The sequence below is a fragment of the Heptranchias perlo genome, chromosome 24, assembly GCF_035084215.1.
Source record: "Heptranchias perlo isolate sHepPer1 chromosome 24, sHepPer1.hap1, whole genome shotgun sequence".
Classification (NCBI taxonomy): Eukaryota; Metazoa; Chordata; class Chondrichthyes; order Hexanchiformes; family Hexanchidae; genus Heptranchias; species Heptranchias perlo.
The window spans coordinates 2,121,361-2,136,957 of record NC_090348.1 but is presented as its reverse complement, the minus strand read 5'-3'; the positions used below and the strand labels follow the sequence as shown (position 1 = coordinate 2,136,957).

Here is a 15,597-nt window from a genome sequence, read left to right as displayed (position 1 = left end):
TGCATGCGGGAACGGACTGCTTCATTATCTGAGGGGTTGCGAATGGAACTGCACACCGAGCAATCATCAGCGAACATCCCCATTTCTGACCTTATGATGGAGGGAAGGTCATTAATGAAGCAGCTAAAGATGGTTGGACTTAGGACACTGCCCTGAGGAACTGCTGCAGCAATGTCCTGGAATTGAGATGATTGGCCTCCAACAACCACTACCATCTTCCTTTGTACTAGGTACGACTCCAGCCACTGGAGAGATTTCCCCCTGATTCCCCCTGGTACAAATACATTAGCAGCCAGAAACAATAATCCAGCAAACAACCTGAAACTCCTGCATGGTCCCTTTAAATAGCGCTGGTGGGGTCTCCTCCAGGCCATCTACGACATGTTCAACTGGTCATGGTTAAGACAATGCTTTTTCTGGAAGGTTGAGTGCAAAAATGGTATCTATCCCCTTAAATCAGGATTGCACACTGATCTAACCTACTTCTTCCTACTTTACATGCTGCCAGCATTCGTTATCTGCGCGTGTGCAAACCCCTTTACCAAGATGGCGTCCGGCGCACGCTAGAAGCGTGCGTGCACATTCTACACGCATTTTGGGACCTCAGGTGGCCGTGTAGCGCCTGAGAAATGTGCACTATACGGCCAAATTTCAAACCGACTATGTCCCAATCCTCTGGGATTGTATTAAATAATGGAACTACAACTAACTCCCAGGAGCCACAGGCTTCTATAACTGATGCTACTAGTATAATTTAAAAATAAAAGCTTAAAACATAGTTCTTACCATTGCATCACATCAGCTCTTCAGAGGAGTTTTTGGGATATTAGTACTGATTCAATGGGTTTGATTTTTTGATGCTATGTTTTTATAAAACCTTTCTTCCTGAAAATCACCCATGTGATATTTAATCTTTGATATTAATGCAATGATTAATATGGCACGCAATGCCAGAGTAAACTTTTATCAAAGTGAAGAGCATTATATATTAATAATTGCAGAGTTAAATTCTGCTTTATCGGTATAATTTGAATGGGTATAAGGTATTGTGTAAAGCAGTATCAATATATACCATACTGAACAATATATTAACATATTATTGATCCATCACTGATAATAAAATGTTTAAATCAGACAAATGACACAAACTAGTGGCATTTCTATAACACGCAGTTTTTTAAAAGGAAGCTTTTTATATGCAACAATAGCACTCCAATATCATTCTACTTTAATTATTTTAAATGTTTATTCCTTTTGTTAGTGAGGCTCCATACAGACTGACGTATATGGTTACAGTATATGTATACAGCACTTTGGTCAATCCAGTTCTCTACCTAGAGAACAGTTCTGACGAAGGGCCATTGGCCTGAAACGTTAACTCTGTTTCTTTCTCTACAGATGCTGCCTGACCTGCTGAGTATTTCCAGCATTTTCTCTTTTTATCTCTGCCTATGCTTAGCCCCAGATCATCAGTGGTCACCAACGGGATTGCCCCCCTCAGCTTTGATCTCTTCCAGGTGACATGGAGAGGGTACACTTTATGTCCATGTCCTTTTTATTTGAGTGAACCATTGGTGCTACTGATTGGAACATCGAGACAGGAGGAGGCCATTCAGCCCTTCGAGTCTGTTCCGCCATTCAATTAGATCATGGCTTATCTGTATTTTAACCCCATCTACCCACCTTGGTTCCATAAGCCTTAATACCCTTGCCTAACAAAAATCCATCAATCTCAGTTCTGAAATCTTCAATTGACCCCCAGACCCAACAGCTTTTTGGGGGAGAGAGTTCCAAATTTCCACTCCCCTTTGTGTGAAGAAATGCTTCCTGACATCATCTTGAACGGCCCGGCTCTAATTTTAAGGTTATGCCCCCTTGTTCCAGACTCCCCCACCAGGGGAAATCGTTTCTCTCTATCTCGCCTATCAAATCCTTTAATCATCTTAAACACCTTAATTAAATCACCCCTTAATCTTCTATACTCACGAGAATACAAGCCCTCTCAACAAGATATTTGCACGTTTATCGTAGTGATAGATCTCCATGTACATTGGTGATGTTCTGTTGCATGTCTCTGACATACGGGTCTCCTTGTCTGATGCTGTGGGATGTGCCTTTCAGTATGGCCTTGTATGTAGATTTAAAGTGAATTTTGCCAACAGTGAGGCTATGCCAGTGGGCATGACCTTTACCCTCCCATGGGCTCCTCCTTCCCTTCTCAGCTGGCACTGCTGGCTCTCGTATGGCAGTTCCGGGCAGTTTTTTTAAATAGAAAAACCAGAATGAAGGACCAAGGCCCATCAGCAAGGTTAAAAAGAGTAAATGAAGGACAAAGTAAATTAAGAAATATGGATTAATTATCACCAAGCTTGGGTTTTAAAAGCATGAAGACTGGAGGAGGAGGGAGAGGCTGAGGGTGTAAGTGACAGATTTGGAATCTTGGGAAAGAATGAATTGGAATAGAATACAGTGTGATGACTCTTAATTTCAATACTGTGGGGATGTATGGAGGAGAACAAGTATGTAGGACAGGATATTTTCAGTTTAGAAAGAACAAGAGAGGAATATGCAGAAGATAATGTTTGCAATGGAGCCTAGAGGTGAGAAAGGGCTTGCCTGTCAGGTGTCCAGGTGCCCTCTGGAGTTGGGGGCAGCACTGTATTTCTCATTTGTTTATTCCAAGTCTCTTGTTGGTACGATGCTGCAGTCTCCATGTTAAGTTATGACGAATGGTTCTGTGTTGTGGTAGATCTGATTCACTAATACACTGGCCCACTTTACCTGCCCTGGAATGTTGGGGATCTAACCACCTGTCACAGCAAGGGTCTTAACCTTTGTTCTCTCCTCATCTCCTTTCCTCTCCTCATCTCCTCTCCTTTCCTCTTCTGGTTTCTGCTACCCGCAATATCCCTGTAAATTGGAGCTGTGTTGATACTTTATTCAAACTTGCTCTCCTGTCTTGTGTCTTTCGTTTGCTGTTAATGCTAATGTGATTGGACACACATGTACTCGATTGTGTTCTGTATCATCTGCGTTGAATTTTGAAAATCCTTAAATAAAACATTGCAAAACAAAACCTGTGCTATAGTATGAGAATTAAATATGGATAGGAACATGGGAACTGCTAGATGAAAAAGGACCAGTGCACCTTTTACCATCCTGGTACAGGATAGTCACATGATACAACATGGATGTGCAGATACATGTTAAAACTCAATGTATATTGTTTGGAGAGACTTTGTAAGGAGTTTGTTTCACTTTATCACAGGTTGGATTCAGTATCACACCACAGGAAAGCACATCGTTGATGGACGTCTTACAGCTGGGCCTTGAGAAGTACTTGGAAGATTTAAGCCACATTAGTTCTCAAGCTAGTAAAGAACATGCACTGGAGAAAGCCCTCAGCCAGATGGAGAAAGACTGGGAAGAAGTTAATTTTACGTTTGTCTGTTACAAAGACACTGGCATCAATGTGCTAGCGGCACTGGATGATATCCAGGTGCAGTATATCCAAGATGTTTTAATGGGGCAAGAGCTTAGGTCTGATACTTCGAGAGAATGCCCATCAAACTTCTTTTTGGAGGAAAGGTGGGGGGAGTCCAGAACAAGGGGGCATAACCTTAAAATTAGAGCTAGGCCGTTCAGGGGTGATGTCAGGAAGCATTTCTTCACACAAAGGGGAGTGGAAATCTGGAACTCTCTTCCCCTGAAAAGCTGTTGAGGCTGGGGGTCAATTGAAAATTTCAGAATTGAGATTGATCGATTTTTGTTAGGTAAGGGTATTAAGGGTTACGGAACCAAGGCGGGTAGATGGGGTTAAGGTACAGATCAGCCATGATCTAACTGAATGGCAGAACAAGCTGGAGGGGCTGTATGGCCTCCTCCTGTTCCAGTGTTCCTACGAAGGGGGTAAGGAACCTTGATGGCAAGGAAGAAGTTGTGATTTTATTTACTTTTTTGCTGAACTCTGAGAGTGCGATTTGCGAAAGTACAGGGGCATAATTTGTTGCCATACACAACGTCAAAGTGGCACTCTTCAAAATCTGCAGGCTTAAAAATATAACTGGATTTGAACCTAATCTTCAAAAATAAGACGTGCCTAGAATAGAAATCATAAGAAGAGCAAAGGCTGCAGCTCATTTGATCTTTTGCTTGCTGCAGTGTGCGAGGTAGTATTTACTGTCAGTTGTTCCCATGATTAAATATCTGATTTTCTTATTAATAAAAATGCAATAAAAAGAATTCATATAAAACAGCCACAAACCGAGACCTAACACTAGAACTGCACCTGGTACATTTAATTAGATTCCGTTTCAATTTAATTTAATTACCTGAGTATTGCAGTAACAGCATTTTGTAACAAAAATGGAAAAAAAAGCAAGATAATATCCTAAATTTTGGACAAGAAACCTTCAATGAATTCTTGCTCTGTAGTTCTACTTTACAACTTAAACCACAATGCATTCTTTGTTGCAGATACCTGATAGAATTGTGTGTTTCCAATGTAGCAAAACAGGCTTTATATAAAAAACAGGAAAGGTTTAAATTGTCTTACTTGATGTTAGCTTAACGTGGTCTGGGAATGAGAATACACCTGGTGCCTCCAGTAAATAATCTACATTGTGCAGGAAAAAGCATCGATTGTATTCTTAAGGTTGTTTAAAAGCTGCCATCTCGTGCAGTGTATTTAAATCACAGCATTTACCGAGATTCTGTGGTCTTATTGAGTAGGAGATGGAAGAGCAAGCTATCAAAATTTAAATTGTAAAACTAACAATGCTGAAACTATTAAACATGCTTTTGTATGGCAGGAGGTTCTGTCCTTTATAAATTACATACTATTTTTCTGCACTCTCCCTGGCAAACAGCAATAAGGTTCAATCACTGGAGATTGCTAGCTGCAAATTTAGCTCTCTACAAGCCCTAAGTTATCTGTTCATTTTATCTCATTCTTGGCACCCATTCAGGACTATAATCCGTGAATCTAATCTATTTCTCTCAGGTTTTACTTGAAGATCACATTGTAAAAACTACCACCATGAAAGGTTCTCCATTTATTGCGCCCTTCGAAAAGGAAATATCAGCATGGGAGTCTAAGCTGGTAAGTTGGATTTAGAGAGGCTCTTGTTGAATTTAATTAGTGTCTAGATTTTTGTTACATCCCACGCCTCAGTTTTTGTTATCTATTGCTGTTCACGCTTCAGGAACTTTTAGTTGATGTAACTTCTTAAACTTGGGGCTGCAGCACTGGGACTGTGGGAACAGCAGGACATACAGACTGTAAAATTGAAGCTGCTCTGGTTTTCATCGTGAGAGGCTAAACTAAATAGGCACAGTCACTCAGTAAGTGAGTGAATCATCCATGTGAGACCGGCCAAGGGATGGGCTTGGCTCCTACTTCACTGTGCTTCATCAACTAGAACACAAGAAGGAATGTCAGCTCCAGTTGTGCAAGATGAGAGCTCGCCTCCCAGAACCTTGTGGGACAGAATGAGCAGACCAGGTGCCTGTGGAGCGGTCCCCATTTGTGAGAAGTAATCAGTCTTTATTTGTTGCATCCTTATTTGTAGTAACATTTTGGACATCATCCTGTGCACTTATTTCCCACAGTGGCTGATGCATAATATCCTGGAATCTTGGCTCCGTGTCCAAATGGCTTGGCTGTACCTGGAGCCGATATTCAGCTCTGAGGACATCCACAACCAGATCCCAGTGCAAGGGAAGATGTTTGAAGTGGTGGACACGAACTGGTAAAGCATTCGTTTTGTAAAAAGTAGAAACAAAGTTGAATTGGAGGGAGGGGAAGAGGCGTGATCATTTTCTGCTGTAGTATAATGGAGGTGGTTTTATGGGGAGTTGACATTTAACCTGATTCTACAATGATCGATTTTGATTTAAAATAGCAATGAAAATCACCGTTTTTTTTTCCATATCTGAGTGACAAATGGACTGATTGTTAGCTGTTCACTATACACTTGAAAATGTTTGCTGCCCTTTTATCATTGTTATCTTAACATACTTGGCAGAGCCTGATTAAAATTAAATTCTGCAACCAGAATGTCCAAAGCCTTGGATCAGAGTGCAGATAACAACGGTGAAATGCAATCAGCTCGCTTTATAGTGCAGTTTAAGTGTTTACATTTAATCTTACAGTCCTGTGTTTTCCTATTACTCTTAGAATGATGTGTATGCAGATTGACTTTGCTTATTTTAACTCACTGAGTAAATCAGGCTCCTTATGTCAGGAGCTCAAGGTCCAACAGGCTTTCCGAGCTGAATGACACTATTGTCCTCAAGGCTTAAAGGATGCAATTAACAATCTCGAGCTACCGGGTTGAAATATGAGCCCAGTATAAGGCAAGACAGTGGGAGATTAAAATAAAACTATAACAATAAGAATCCCTTTTAATTACAAATACACTGCGCTAGGATACATAGTAAGGGTTTTAAAAACGGTCAAGTTAATTAATTTATTATACTCACATAGAAGCTCAATGAAGTATGTTTGATACTTCATGGTTATTTATCAGACACAAAGAAATATGAGAGGGTAAAGTCAGACATTGTCCTTAAAGGACCCGGGGACCCCCTTCCCACTCAAGGGGTTTCAGTCTATATAAAGCTCAATACAGCTCCTAACCAACTATGAAGTTCTAATATTCAACATTTTCACAACTGATAATGGTCATTCAGTACACTCTGTACTGCACAATGTGTACCAAGGATGGGACATTGATCAGAGGCCCCGTCTGCCCTCTCAGGTGGACGTAAAAGATCCCATGGCAATATTCGAAGAAGAGCAGGGGAGTTATCCCCGGTGTCCTGGCCAATATTTATCCCTCAACCAGCATCACTAAAACAGATTATCTGGTCATTATTTTATTGCTGTTTGTGGGATCTTGCTGTGCGGAAATTGGCTTCTGTGTTTCCTACATTACAACAGTGACGACACTTCAAAAAGTACTTCATTGGCTGTAAAGCCCTTTGGGACGTCCTGAGATCTTGAAAGGCGCTATATAAACGCGAGTCTTTCTTTCGTTAAGGAATCAGGAATTGGCGATCAAATATCAATCTTTTAAATATTGGGGGGTAGATTCTCAACTTGCCACTTGGGTGTAAATCTGGTGTCCCGGAGCAACCCGATCTAGAAACTCACCAACGCTCATTTCCATTGGTTTCAAAGGCAATAGAAATAGGGCGGGTTCTATAACAGGCAGCCAATCACAATGCCAGTCGTGTACCTTGAACAATGCTGTCTGAAAGGGCTAAATAAAGGCAGCTCGGTCCTTATCCTCTGTATTCTCATTTATTCACATGTATTTTCTGTTGCTATCTGATAAATGTTTTGTTAGATACTGTTTCATTGATTGACCCATTCTCTATTTAGCCAATCATGATTTACTGATTTTATAACATCCAGCAGTGGAAGGACCAGACTTAGATTAGTTACAAAATAAATTTCATGTTAATTAATACATGAAATCTTCCCGAACTATGCATGCTGTGTTACAATTTATGTTGCTCAGCATCTAAATGTAGATTATCCTTAGCCTTTCTGCACATGTGTTCTGAATATTATAATGTCCAATGATATTTCAGGTACAGAATATATATTAAAAGAAAAATGTATTAAAAATTGCTGAATCCAGTTAACTGAATCCTGTTAATCCTTTTGCGTCTATCAAGATATTAAATGACTGCACTGTGCAGAGATCAGTGTAGTGAGTCGGATAAACGGCCTCGTTCTCTGGTCTTCATTGTGCATTATATTTACAACATTCCTGGGCTCTTCCAGTAACTAATTTTCATATTTAAGTTTCTTTCAGTTATAATGAGGACTATTACAGATATTGAAAGGGTTTTCATTGTCACTTGATAATTAAACATGACAATTAAAACATGACAATTAAACATGACAATTAAACATGATAATCTACACATGGTGGTGTGCCACTGGACATGTGAATACACTGAAAACCACATGGGTTTGATAAATAGCAAGTGGTCTGTGGGTACGGAGCAGAAATCTATTTGTAACATGCAACAAAATGCAATTTATATTATAAAAAAATGCTTTTGAAAAGGTTTAGGTATTGAAGTATTTTTAATATATGGATGTTTTAGAAAGTTAGCCCATGGGGTATAGTATTCTTGGCAGGTTTTTGTCATCAGAAAATGTGATTGTTTTAGGGTATTTTTGATAGAAAGAACAAGGTGTTTCTAATTATTTCCCCTGTGCTGGTTTATAGAGAATTACACAATTTTCAGTGTCCGTTATCACATCCTTTATGCTCTGGTTTGCATTTAGCAGAGAACCATCAATGCAGGAACAGTTTTTAAAAGTGAGACCTTAAAGCAGTCACTGACATCATGTCTGAAAGATGGACTTGCATTTATATAGCACCTTTTACGACCACTTTACAGCCAATGAAATACATTTAAAGCATGGTCACTGTTGTAATGTAGGAAACGTGGCAGCCAATTTGTGCACAGCAAGATCCCACAAACAGCAATATGATAATGACCAGAAAATCTTTTTTAGTGCTAAATATTGCCAGGACACTGGGAGAATTCCCCTGTTCTTCCTCGAATAGTGCCATAAGAGGGCAGATGAGTCCTTGGTTTAACATCTCATCCAAAAGACAGCACCTCTGACAGTGCAGCACTCCCTCAGTATTGCACTAGAGTGCCAGCCTGGATTTTGTGCTCAAGTCTCTGGAGTGAGGACTTGACCCTATGACCTTCTGACTCAGAGGTGAGAGTGCTACCAACTGAGCCACAGCTAACACCATCTAGGCTGTTTAATGATGGAAACCGTTATATATCCATTAGATCAATGAGACTCTGTGGCGCATTGGATTCAGTAAAAGCCAGTCTAAATTGAAAATAATTCAGGTTTAAATCAACAATCAAAATTAAACATTCAAATGCTTGTTTTTAGTTGTACCATACTGATATTACAAACAGTATTTTGTGGTGTTTTTGGTTCCTTTTCTGGTTGTATTTTGAAAGCTCGTAACAAGCAGATGATGAAATGTTTCCTCATAATAAGCGCAGGTGGTTAGCTGGCCTTCAATCTCTAATGTGTAGTAGCCCAGTTAATACTTTGATACTCTGAGCAGCTATGAATCTCTGCTCCTTTTCCGTGACACAGTGAACCTAGTGACATAGAATGATCAGTTAAATGATTAGTTAGGACATTGTCCAGCAACAGTGGTGCTACTAGTTCAGCATGTAGGCCTCATTATAAATTAGCACTAGGGCATCCTGTTTGGGATTTCACCATTAAATCAATGCACTAGTGCACTGAAATATAACCGAACTACAGAGATTTATAGATTCTATTTCCTATTTTGTTTTTCCCCTTGTTCTGTGGTCATGCCCCATCTTTGTATGTGGACTGATTTTGTACTTCTGATAGACAATCTGATCTGGTGAGTTTTACCTCCGGATTTGGATGGTGCTTTTGTTGTGGACTTGCCCACTGTTAAACTATTTGAATATCTCCTGACATCAGTTTGGCAAACAGAGAACCTTACACTTTAGTGTTTCCTTTGCACACTGATCATCAGCATTTGTGATGGCACTTTTTTAAAATGGTGGTGGTTTTAGTTATTGAATTTCTCAATAAGCATCTGATTAATTGGCACAGAATTAACGTCGGAATCTGTTTGGCTTTGCTTTCCTGCCTTTATCTAATCTTTGGCTGTAGGATCTGATTTTCTGCTCCTATTGTTGAATATTAATATCTTTAAATCAGGATTGCCTTTCACGTTTCTCTCAGGGCTCAGTGGTGCAGTCAGGCGAAAGCCAACATTCTGATCACCTAGCTCAGTAAAAAGAACACAGGGTAGATTTTCAATTTGGCACCCGAGTGTGAAACTGACCTGGCAAATCGCCGGCCCGTTATAGAAACCGTCCGGTGGTCATTCCCATTAGGAGATAAAAACCGGGTGGTTTCTAGAACAGGCGGGCGATTCACACCTGGGAATGGAGTTGAATATTTAGTCCCACATCTTGGCCATACACTCCTAGGGGTTTGTGTTAGTTTCTCTGTGTTTCTTTGTGTGTAAATTGGTAATTATTTCTCAATTATGGATTGGCAGATAGTTGGATTGGATTACCCTAAAATAAACTACAAGTGTTGAACTCAATAATGAAGACCTGCTCTGAACAAATTAACATTACATTTAAAAACACTTTGTTCTTTCCAGCTTCTAATGGAAAGTTTCGAATAGCAGTCTCGGGATAAAAATCATTCACGTCGAGAACAATTGCTGCTTTTCACATTCCATTTACCTTTAATTTAAGAGTAAAAAAGGGCAGCTGTGCCTTTGTACAAGGCGAGGCGCTCACATTAACACGGTGGCAGGGGCTTAAAGTTAGAGTGAAAATTCATGCTGTTGTTTTGTAACAGTGGATTTTCAATTAAAGTTGTGAAGCCTGTTGTGTAAGGTATGGTTATTTCATTGGGTCTATTCTATCTGACACACCAGGAGGCTGATAATGAAGGAATCGGTAAAGGAGACCAGTGCGATGAGAGTTATCTCCCAGCCCCAGATGCTGGATAAGCTGAGGGAGGCAGAGTCACTGTTGGATGACATTCAGAAAGGGCTCAACGAATATTTAGAAAAGAAAAGACTCTTCTTCCCTCGGTAAATGAAAAAATAAAACTCTTTTACTTGTGAACGAATACTTTATCAAACGGTTTGGAACGTGTTTGGTTTTAATGATTTATGCTGGTGTTTCCTCTCCCCCTTGTTTCAGGTTTTTCTTCCTTTCTAACGATGAACTGCTGGAAATTCTCTCGGAGACAAAGGACCCACTTCGAGTCCAGCCTCATCTAAAGAAATGCTTTGAGGGGATTGCACAGCTCACCTTTAATGCGGAAAAAGAAATCACGCACATTGAGTCAGCGGAAAGCGAGAGAGTGGAGCTCGTCCTTCGCATTATTCCAGCCACAGCCAAGGGTCTTGTGGAGAAGTGGCTTTATGAGGTGAAGTGGGTACTCTGTCTCTCATTTGTGCTCAGCTGGAAAATCTTATAAAACTTGTCCCTCTCTCCCTCCGACCCACTCACAACACAAAACATTTCTCCTCATGTTTCACTGTTAGTCAACTTACCGTAGGGAAAAGTGTGACTAAATACCCAATATCATGACTAATCTTCCAGGACAACGCACAGTAAACTATTCTTCCTACTCACATATTTAAAATATGATTGCACTTCTTGGCCTGTGATGACATTATGTGGTTAAGAGGACTCAAATCAAAACTGAGACTTGAACTGACTCACAATTCAGTCCGTATCCAACCTCAACTGTTTTATGAATGGCTCTAAATGAGTTTAATATAACACGGCAATATTTCACGCACACGGAAAACATTTTATGTATTATGTGAACATTGTCAAGGTTAATGTTCAATTAAATTTGAGGCCACTCTTAATGGTAAAAAAATTAAGATAGTACACTTAGCCTTTAGCAAGGAACATGTGTCAGTGTGTGAGAGATCACAGCCCAATTGTACAGAGCTCGCTACAGCTTCACTGCGTTCTTTACTGGTATTGTAACTTTCTTTGCCAATGGTTCCTTTTCTATAGTTGCCTCAGCCCTCTGTAAATTGCACTCTCTGTCCTTTGCTGGTTTTCCATGCCGTCTGTCCTATGTCCAGAGGTAGAACTGGGGGGAGGAAGGGAACTGGTGATCTGCAAGGTAAGTGGAGCTTGACTGTCTCACCCTGTGAGAATATCTGTACCTCATGGTTTCCAAGTATCCACTTTGTGATCTAGGGCTACGAGTGGGTCATCAGTCAATGGGGTGAGGCATAAAACGGGCTCAGGCAGTTCACCAGCCTGTTTTACACCCCACCTGATTGCCTTGTCCAAGTTAATGGGAATGTAATTGGGCAGTGTGTAAAATGGTGGCCAATTCCCTACCACCCAAAACCTATCTCACCCCCATTAACTCTGCATTACTTCCCTCACAAGCAGCACTGCTGCTCAGTAATGGTCAGTCTGTGTTACCGGGGGGGGGTCTCAGTAATGGTCAGTCTGTGTTACCTGGGGGGGGTCTCAGTAATGGTCAGTCTGTGTTACCGGGGGGGGGTCTCAGTAATGGTCAGTCTGTGTTACCGGGGGGGGTCTCAGTAATGGTCAGTCTGTGTTACCGGGGGGGGGTCTCAGTAATGGTCAGTCTGTGTTACCGGGGGGGGTCTCAGTAATGGTCAGTCTGTGTTACCGGGGGGGGGGGGGGGGGAGGGGCTCAGTAATGGTCAGTCTGTGTTACCGGGGGGGGAGGGGCTCAGTAATGGTCAGTCTGTGTTACCGGGGGGGAGGGGCTCAGTAATGGTCAGTCTGTGTTACCGGGGGGGGAGGGTCTCAGTAATGGTCAGTCTGTGTTACCGGGGGGGGGGGGGCTCAGTAATGGTCAGTCTGTGTTACCGGGGGGGGAGGGGCTCAGTAATGGTCCGTCTGTGTTACCGGGGGGGGGAGGGGCTCAGTAATGGTCAGTCTGTGTTACCGGGGGGGGGAGGGGCTCAGTAATGGTCAGTCTGTGTTACCGGGGGGGGAGGGGCTCAGTAATGGTCAGTCTGTGTTACCGGGGGGGGGGAGGGGCTCAGTAATGGTCAGTCTGTGTTACCGGGGGGGGAGGGGCTCAGTAATGGTCAGTCTGTGTTACCGGGGGGGGAGGGGCTCAGTAATGGTCAGTCTGTGTTACCGGGGGGGGAGGGGCTCAGTAATGGTCAGTCTGTGTTACCGGGGGGGGGAGGGTCTCAGTAATGGTCAGTCTGTGTTACCGGGGGGGGAGGGGCTCAGTAATGGTCAGTCTGTGTTACCGGGGGGGGAGGGGCTCAGTAATGGTCAGTCTGTGTTACCGGGGGGGGGAGGGTCTCAGTAATGGTCAGTCTGTGTTACCGGGGGGGGAGGGGCTCAGTAATGGTCAGTCTGTGTTACCGGGGGGGGGAGGGGCTCAGTAATGGTCAGTCTGTGTTACCGGGGGGGGAGGGGCTCAGTAATGGTCAGTCTGTGTTACCGGGGGGGGAGGGGCTCAGTAATGGTCAGTCTGTGTTACCGGGGGGGGGGGGCTCAGTAATGGTCAGTCTGTGTTACCGGGGGGGGGGGGGGAGGGACAAAGGTCGGCGTGGGGTTCAGTGCCGCCTTCTCCGATTGGTTGAATCACCTGTCGAGTGTAGAAGCCGCCCAACTGTATCTGGTTGATTTTAATGCGATGAAAATCAGGCAGTTCTAGAGTGGGCGGGTAATTCTGCTCTAGAACACCCAGGTGAAAATTACCCCCTGTATTTGGAATCGGCCAGATTGCATTGGTTGGCACATTAAGTCAGCTTTGAAGATTGCTGCTTCATTTCCATTGATTTAGGAGGGACAATGGGGTGAACTTTCCTCTGGTGGTGTAATCGAAAAGTTACACCCGAAATTATACCCATTCATGCGGCCGTTTTGCCAATGTCAATTTATGCCTAAATTTCCTCATGTACATTAGGCACAGCATGTTTAAAAACATGTAATGGTGGAAACGTTTCAATTTTTAAATATGACTCATACTGAAACCATGAAAATGCATTCTAAGAAACACAAAATACTGTGCAGGTCTTGGTGAGGATAAATTTTTTAAAAATCACTCAAAAAATCGCAATAAAATACCAGAAAAATGATTGTGCCCTGCTATGCCTAAAATTCTGGGCTTAATTTTACACGTGTTTTGAACCAGCATTAATTGCAGGAAATTCGCGTGTATGTCTCTAGTCTGGGGCAGAGCGATTATAATGAGCCAAGATGCATTTGGACGCAGGGATCGATAAACAGGCGTAAAAGAGCGAGGAAATTCAGGCACAGTGTAATTACGCATGGAACACATTTGCACCCAAGTTTCCTCAATCTTTTATTTTGTGTATTTGCTTTACACCCCAATTGCACCTATCTCTGGGCACAAATACACAGGAAATTCCATCCCTTTATTTATAACTAATGTTTCCGCATACACACAAAGCCCTGAATTTCTCGGGCCGCGATCCCAGTTGTTCGACCAGGGTCGTTCCCGCCAGTGTTGACCCCCCACTGGAATTTGCAGGGTCACAGGGAGGGCCCCTCATTTGCATGGGGCCAGCAGGTGTCCATCCACTTGCCCAATGCTGTGGCCAATTGCCCAGTCCCGACCCCCCGCCGACCTCAGCACTGGTCCAATTGGTCCCTGAGCAAGAGCCAACCCATGAAATAAATATAAATCATTTGTTCTCCTTTGGGGGTGTCATTCGTATGCCTCCTCTGGACCCCAGCAGTGGGACCCACCTTGTGGAGACCAGTATGCCTCTCCTCACTCAGTGTACCAGCCGACACACTGACACCAGTTCCTGACTGAGGAGCAGGAGCGGGAACTCATAGATTGGGGAGACCCTGCCCTTCACCCCCCCATAGAATCATAGAAGTTTACAACATGGAAACAGGCCCTTCAGCCCAACATATGCATGTCGCCCAGTTTATACCACTAAGCTAGTCCCAATTGCCTGCACTTGGCCCATATCCCTCTATACCCATCTTACCCATGTAACTGTCCAAATGCTTTTTAAAAGACAACATTGTACCCGCCTCTACTACTGCCTCTGGCAGCTCGTTCCAGACACTCACCACCCTTTGAGTGAAAAAATTGCCCCTCTGGGTCACTAACCCTAACCCACCTTGACCCAACCCTGCTCCCCTCCTCCGCCCCCAGCCCACCGTGACCCCAACTTTGACCTCATCCCCACCTCTGGCCCTGCACCTGAAAGGGTGGTGGAAGCAGATTCAATAATAACATTCAAAAGGAAATTGGGTAAATACTTGAAAAGGAAAAATGTTTAGGGTTTTGGGGAAAGAGCAGGAAATGGGACTGATTTGATAGCTCTTTCAAAGAGCCAGCACAAGTGCGATGGGCCAAATGGCCTCCTTCTGTGCTGTATGATTCTATGATTCTGAGACAGAGTTACAGGGGGAGATCAATGGGATTTCAGCTGCTCTAACTTCATAATCCAGTAGAATTGAGTCCTTTCCATGATCCAGTTGCAGTCGTGTCTTCCTCGTTAGTTAGCCGAGCAATTGAATTCCTCATGACAGACAGAGAGAGAAATGGAGAGGCAGAGAAGTTTAGGGAGGGAATTCCAGAGCTTAAGGCCAAAATGGCTGAAGACACGGCCGCCAATGGTGGGGGATGCGCAAGACGCCAGAGTTGGATGAAAACAGAGTTCTCGGAGGGTGGGAGGGCTGGAGGAGATTACAGAGATAGGATGTTTTCCAACACTACAGTGCCTGAGACTTCCTGTCGTTGCCTAGTGACAATCCATTGTCACTAGGCATGTGATAATGCAAATATTTTAAGGACACCATCCTACAGGACCAAAAGTCAGTGGGGGTTGTATTGGATAACGTCCGAAACCGGGCGCGGGGGTCACGGTGTGAGATTAACCCGTGTCCAGTCGTTGAGATGCAGGCAGCACGTAACATTAGTGCTACCTAGTGATTTACCTGATTGCTGCGTCCAGCCAGCCCTACCTGTGCTGTTGAGTGGCTGCTCACCAGCAGGAGGCCCCGACATTGCGAGGGGCT

At 43.1% G+C, this 15,597-nt stretch overlaps 1 protein-coding gene across 1 annotated transcript in view; it reads left to right on the top strand.

Moving 5' to 3' along the window:
• The window catches only part of LOC137341904 (dynein axonemal heavy chain 3-like), a 490,604-nt gene that overhangs the window by 50,530 nt on the left and 424,477 nt on the right, over positions 1 to 15,597 (top strand). The window contains exons 9-13 of the mRNA XM_068005410.1: positions 3,269 to 3,499; positions 5,003 to 5,101; positions 5,611 to 5,750; positions 10,497 to 10,655; positions 10,768 to 11,023. Of these exons, the coding sequence (XP_067861511.1) occupies positions 3,269 to 3,499; positions 5,003 to 5,101; positions 5,611 to 5,750; positions 10,497 to 10,655; positions 10,768 to 11,023 (885 nt within the window). The remainder of the gene's footprint in view (positions 1 to 3,268; positions 3,500 to 5,002; positions 5,102 to 5,610; positions 5,751 to 10,496; positions 10,656 to 10,767; positions 11,024 to 15,597) is intronic.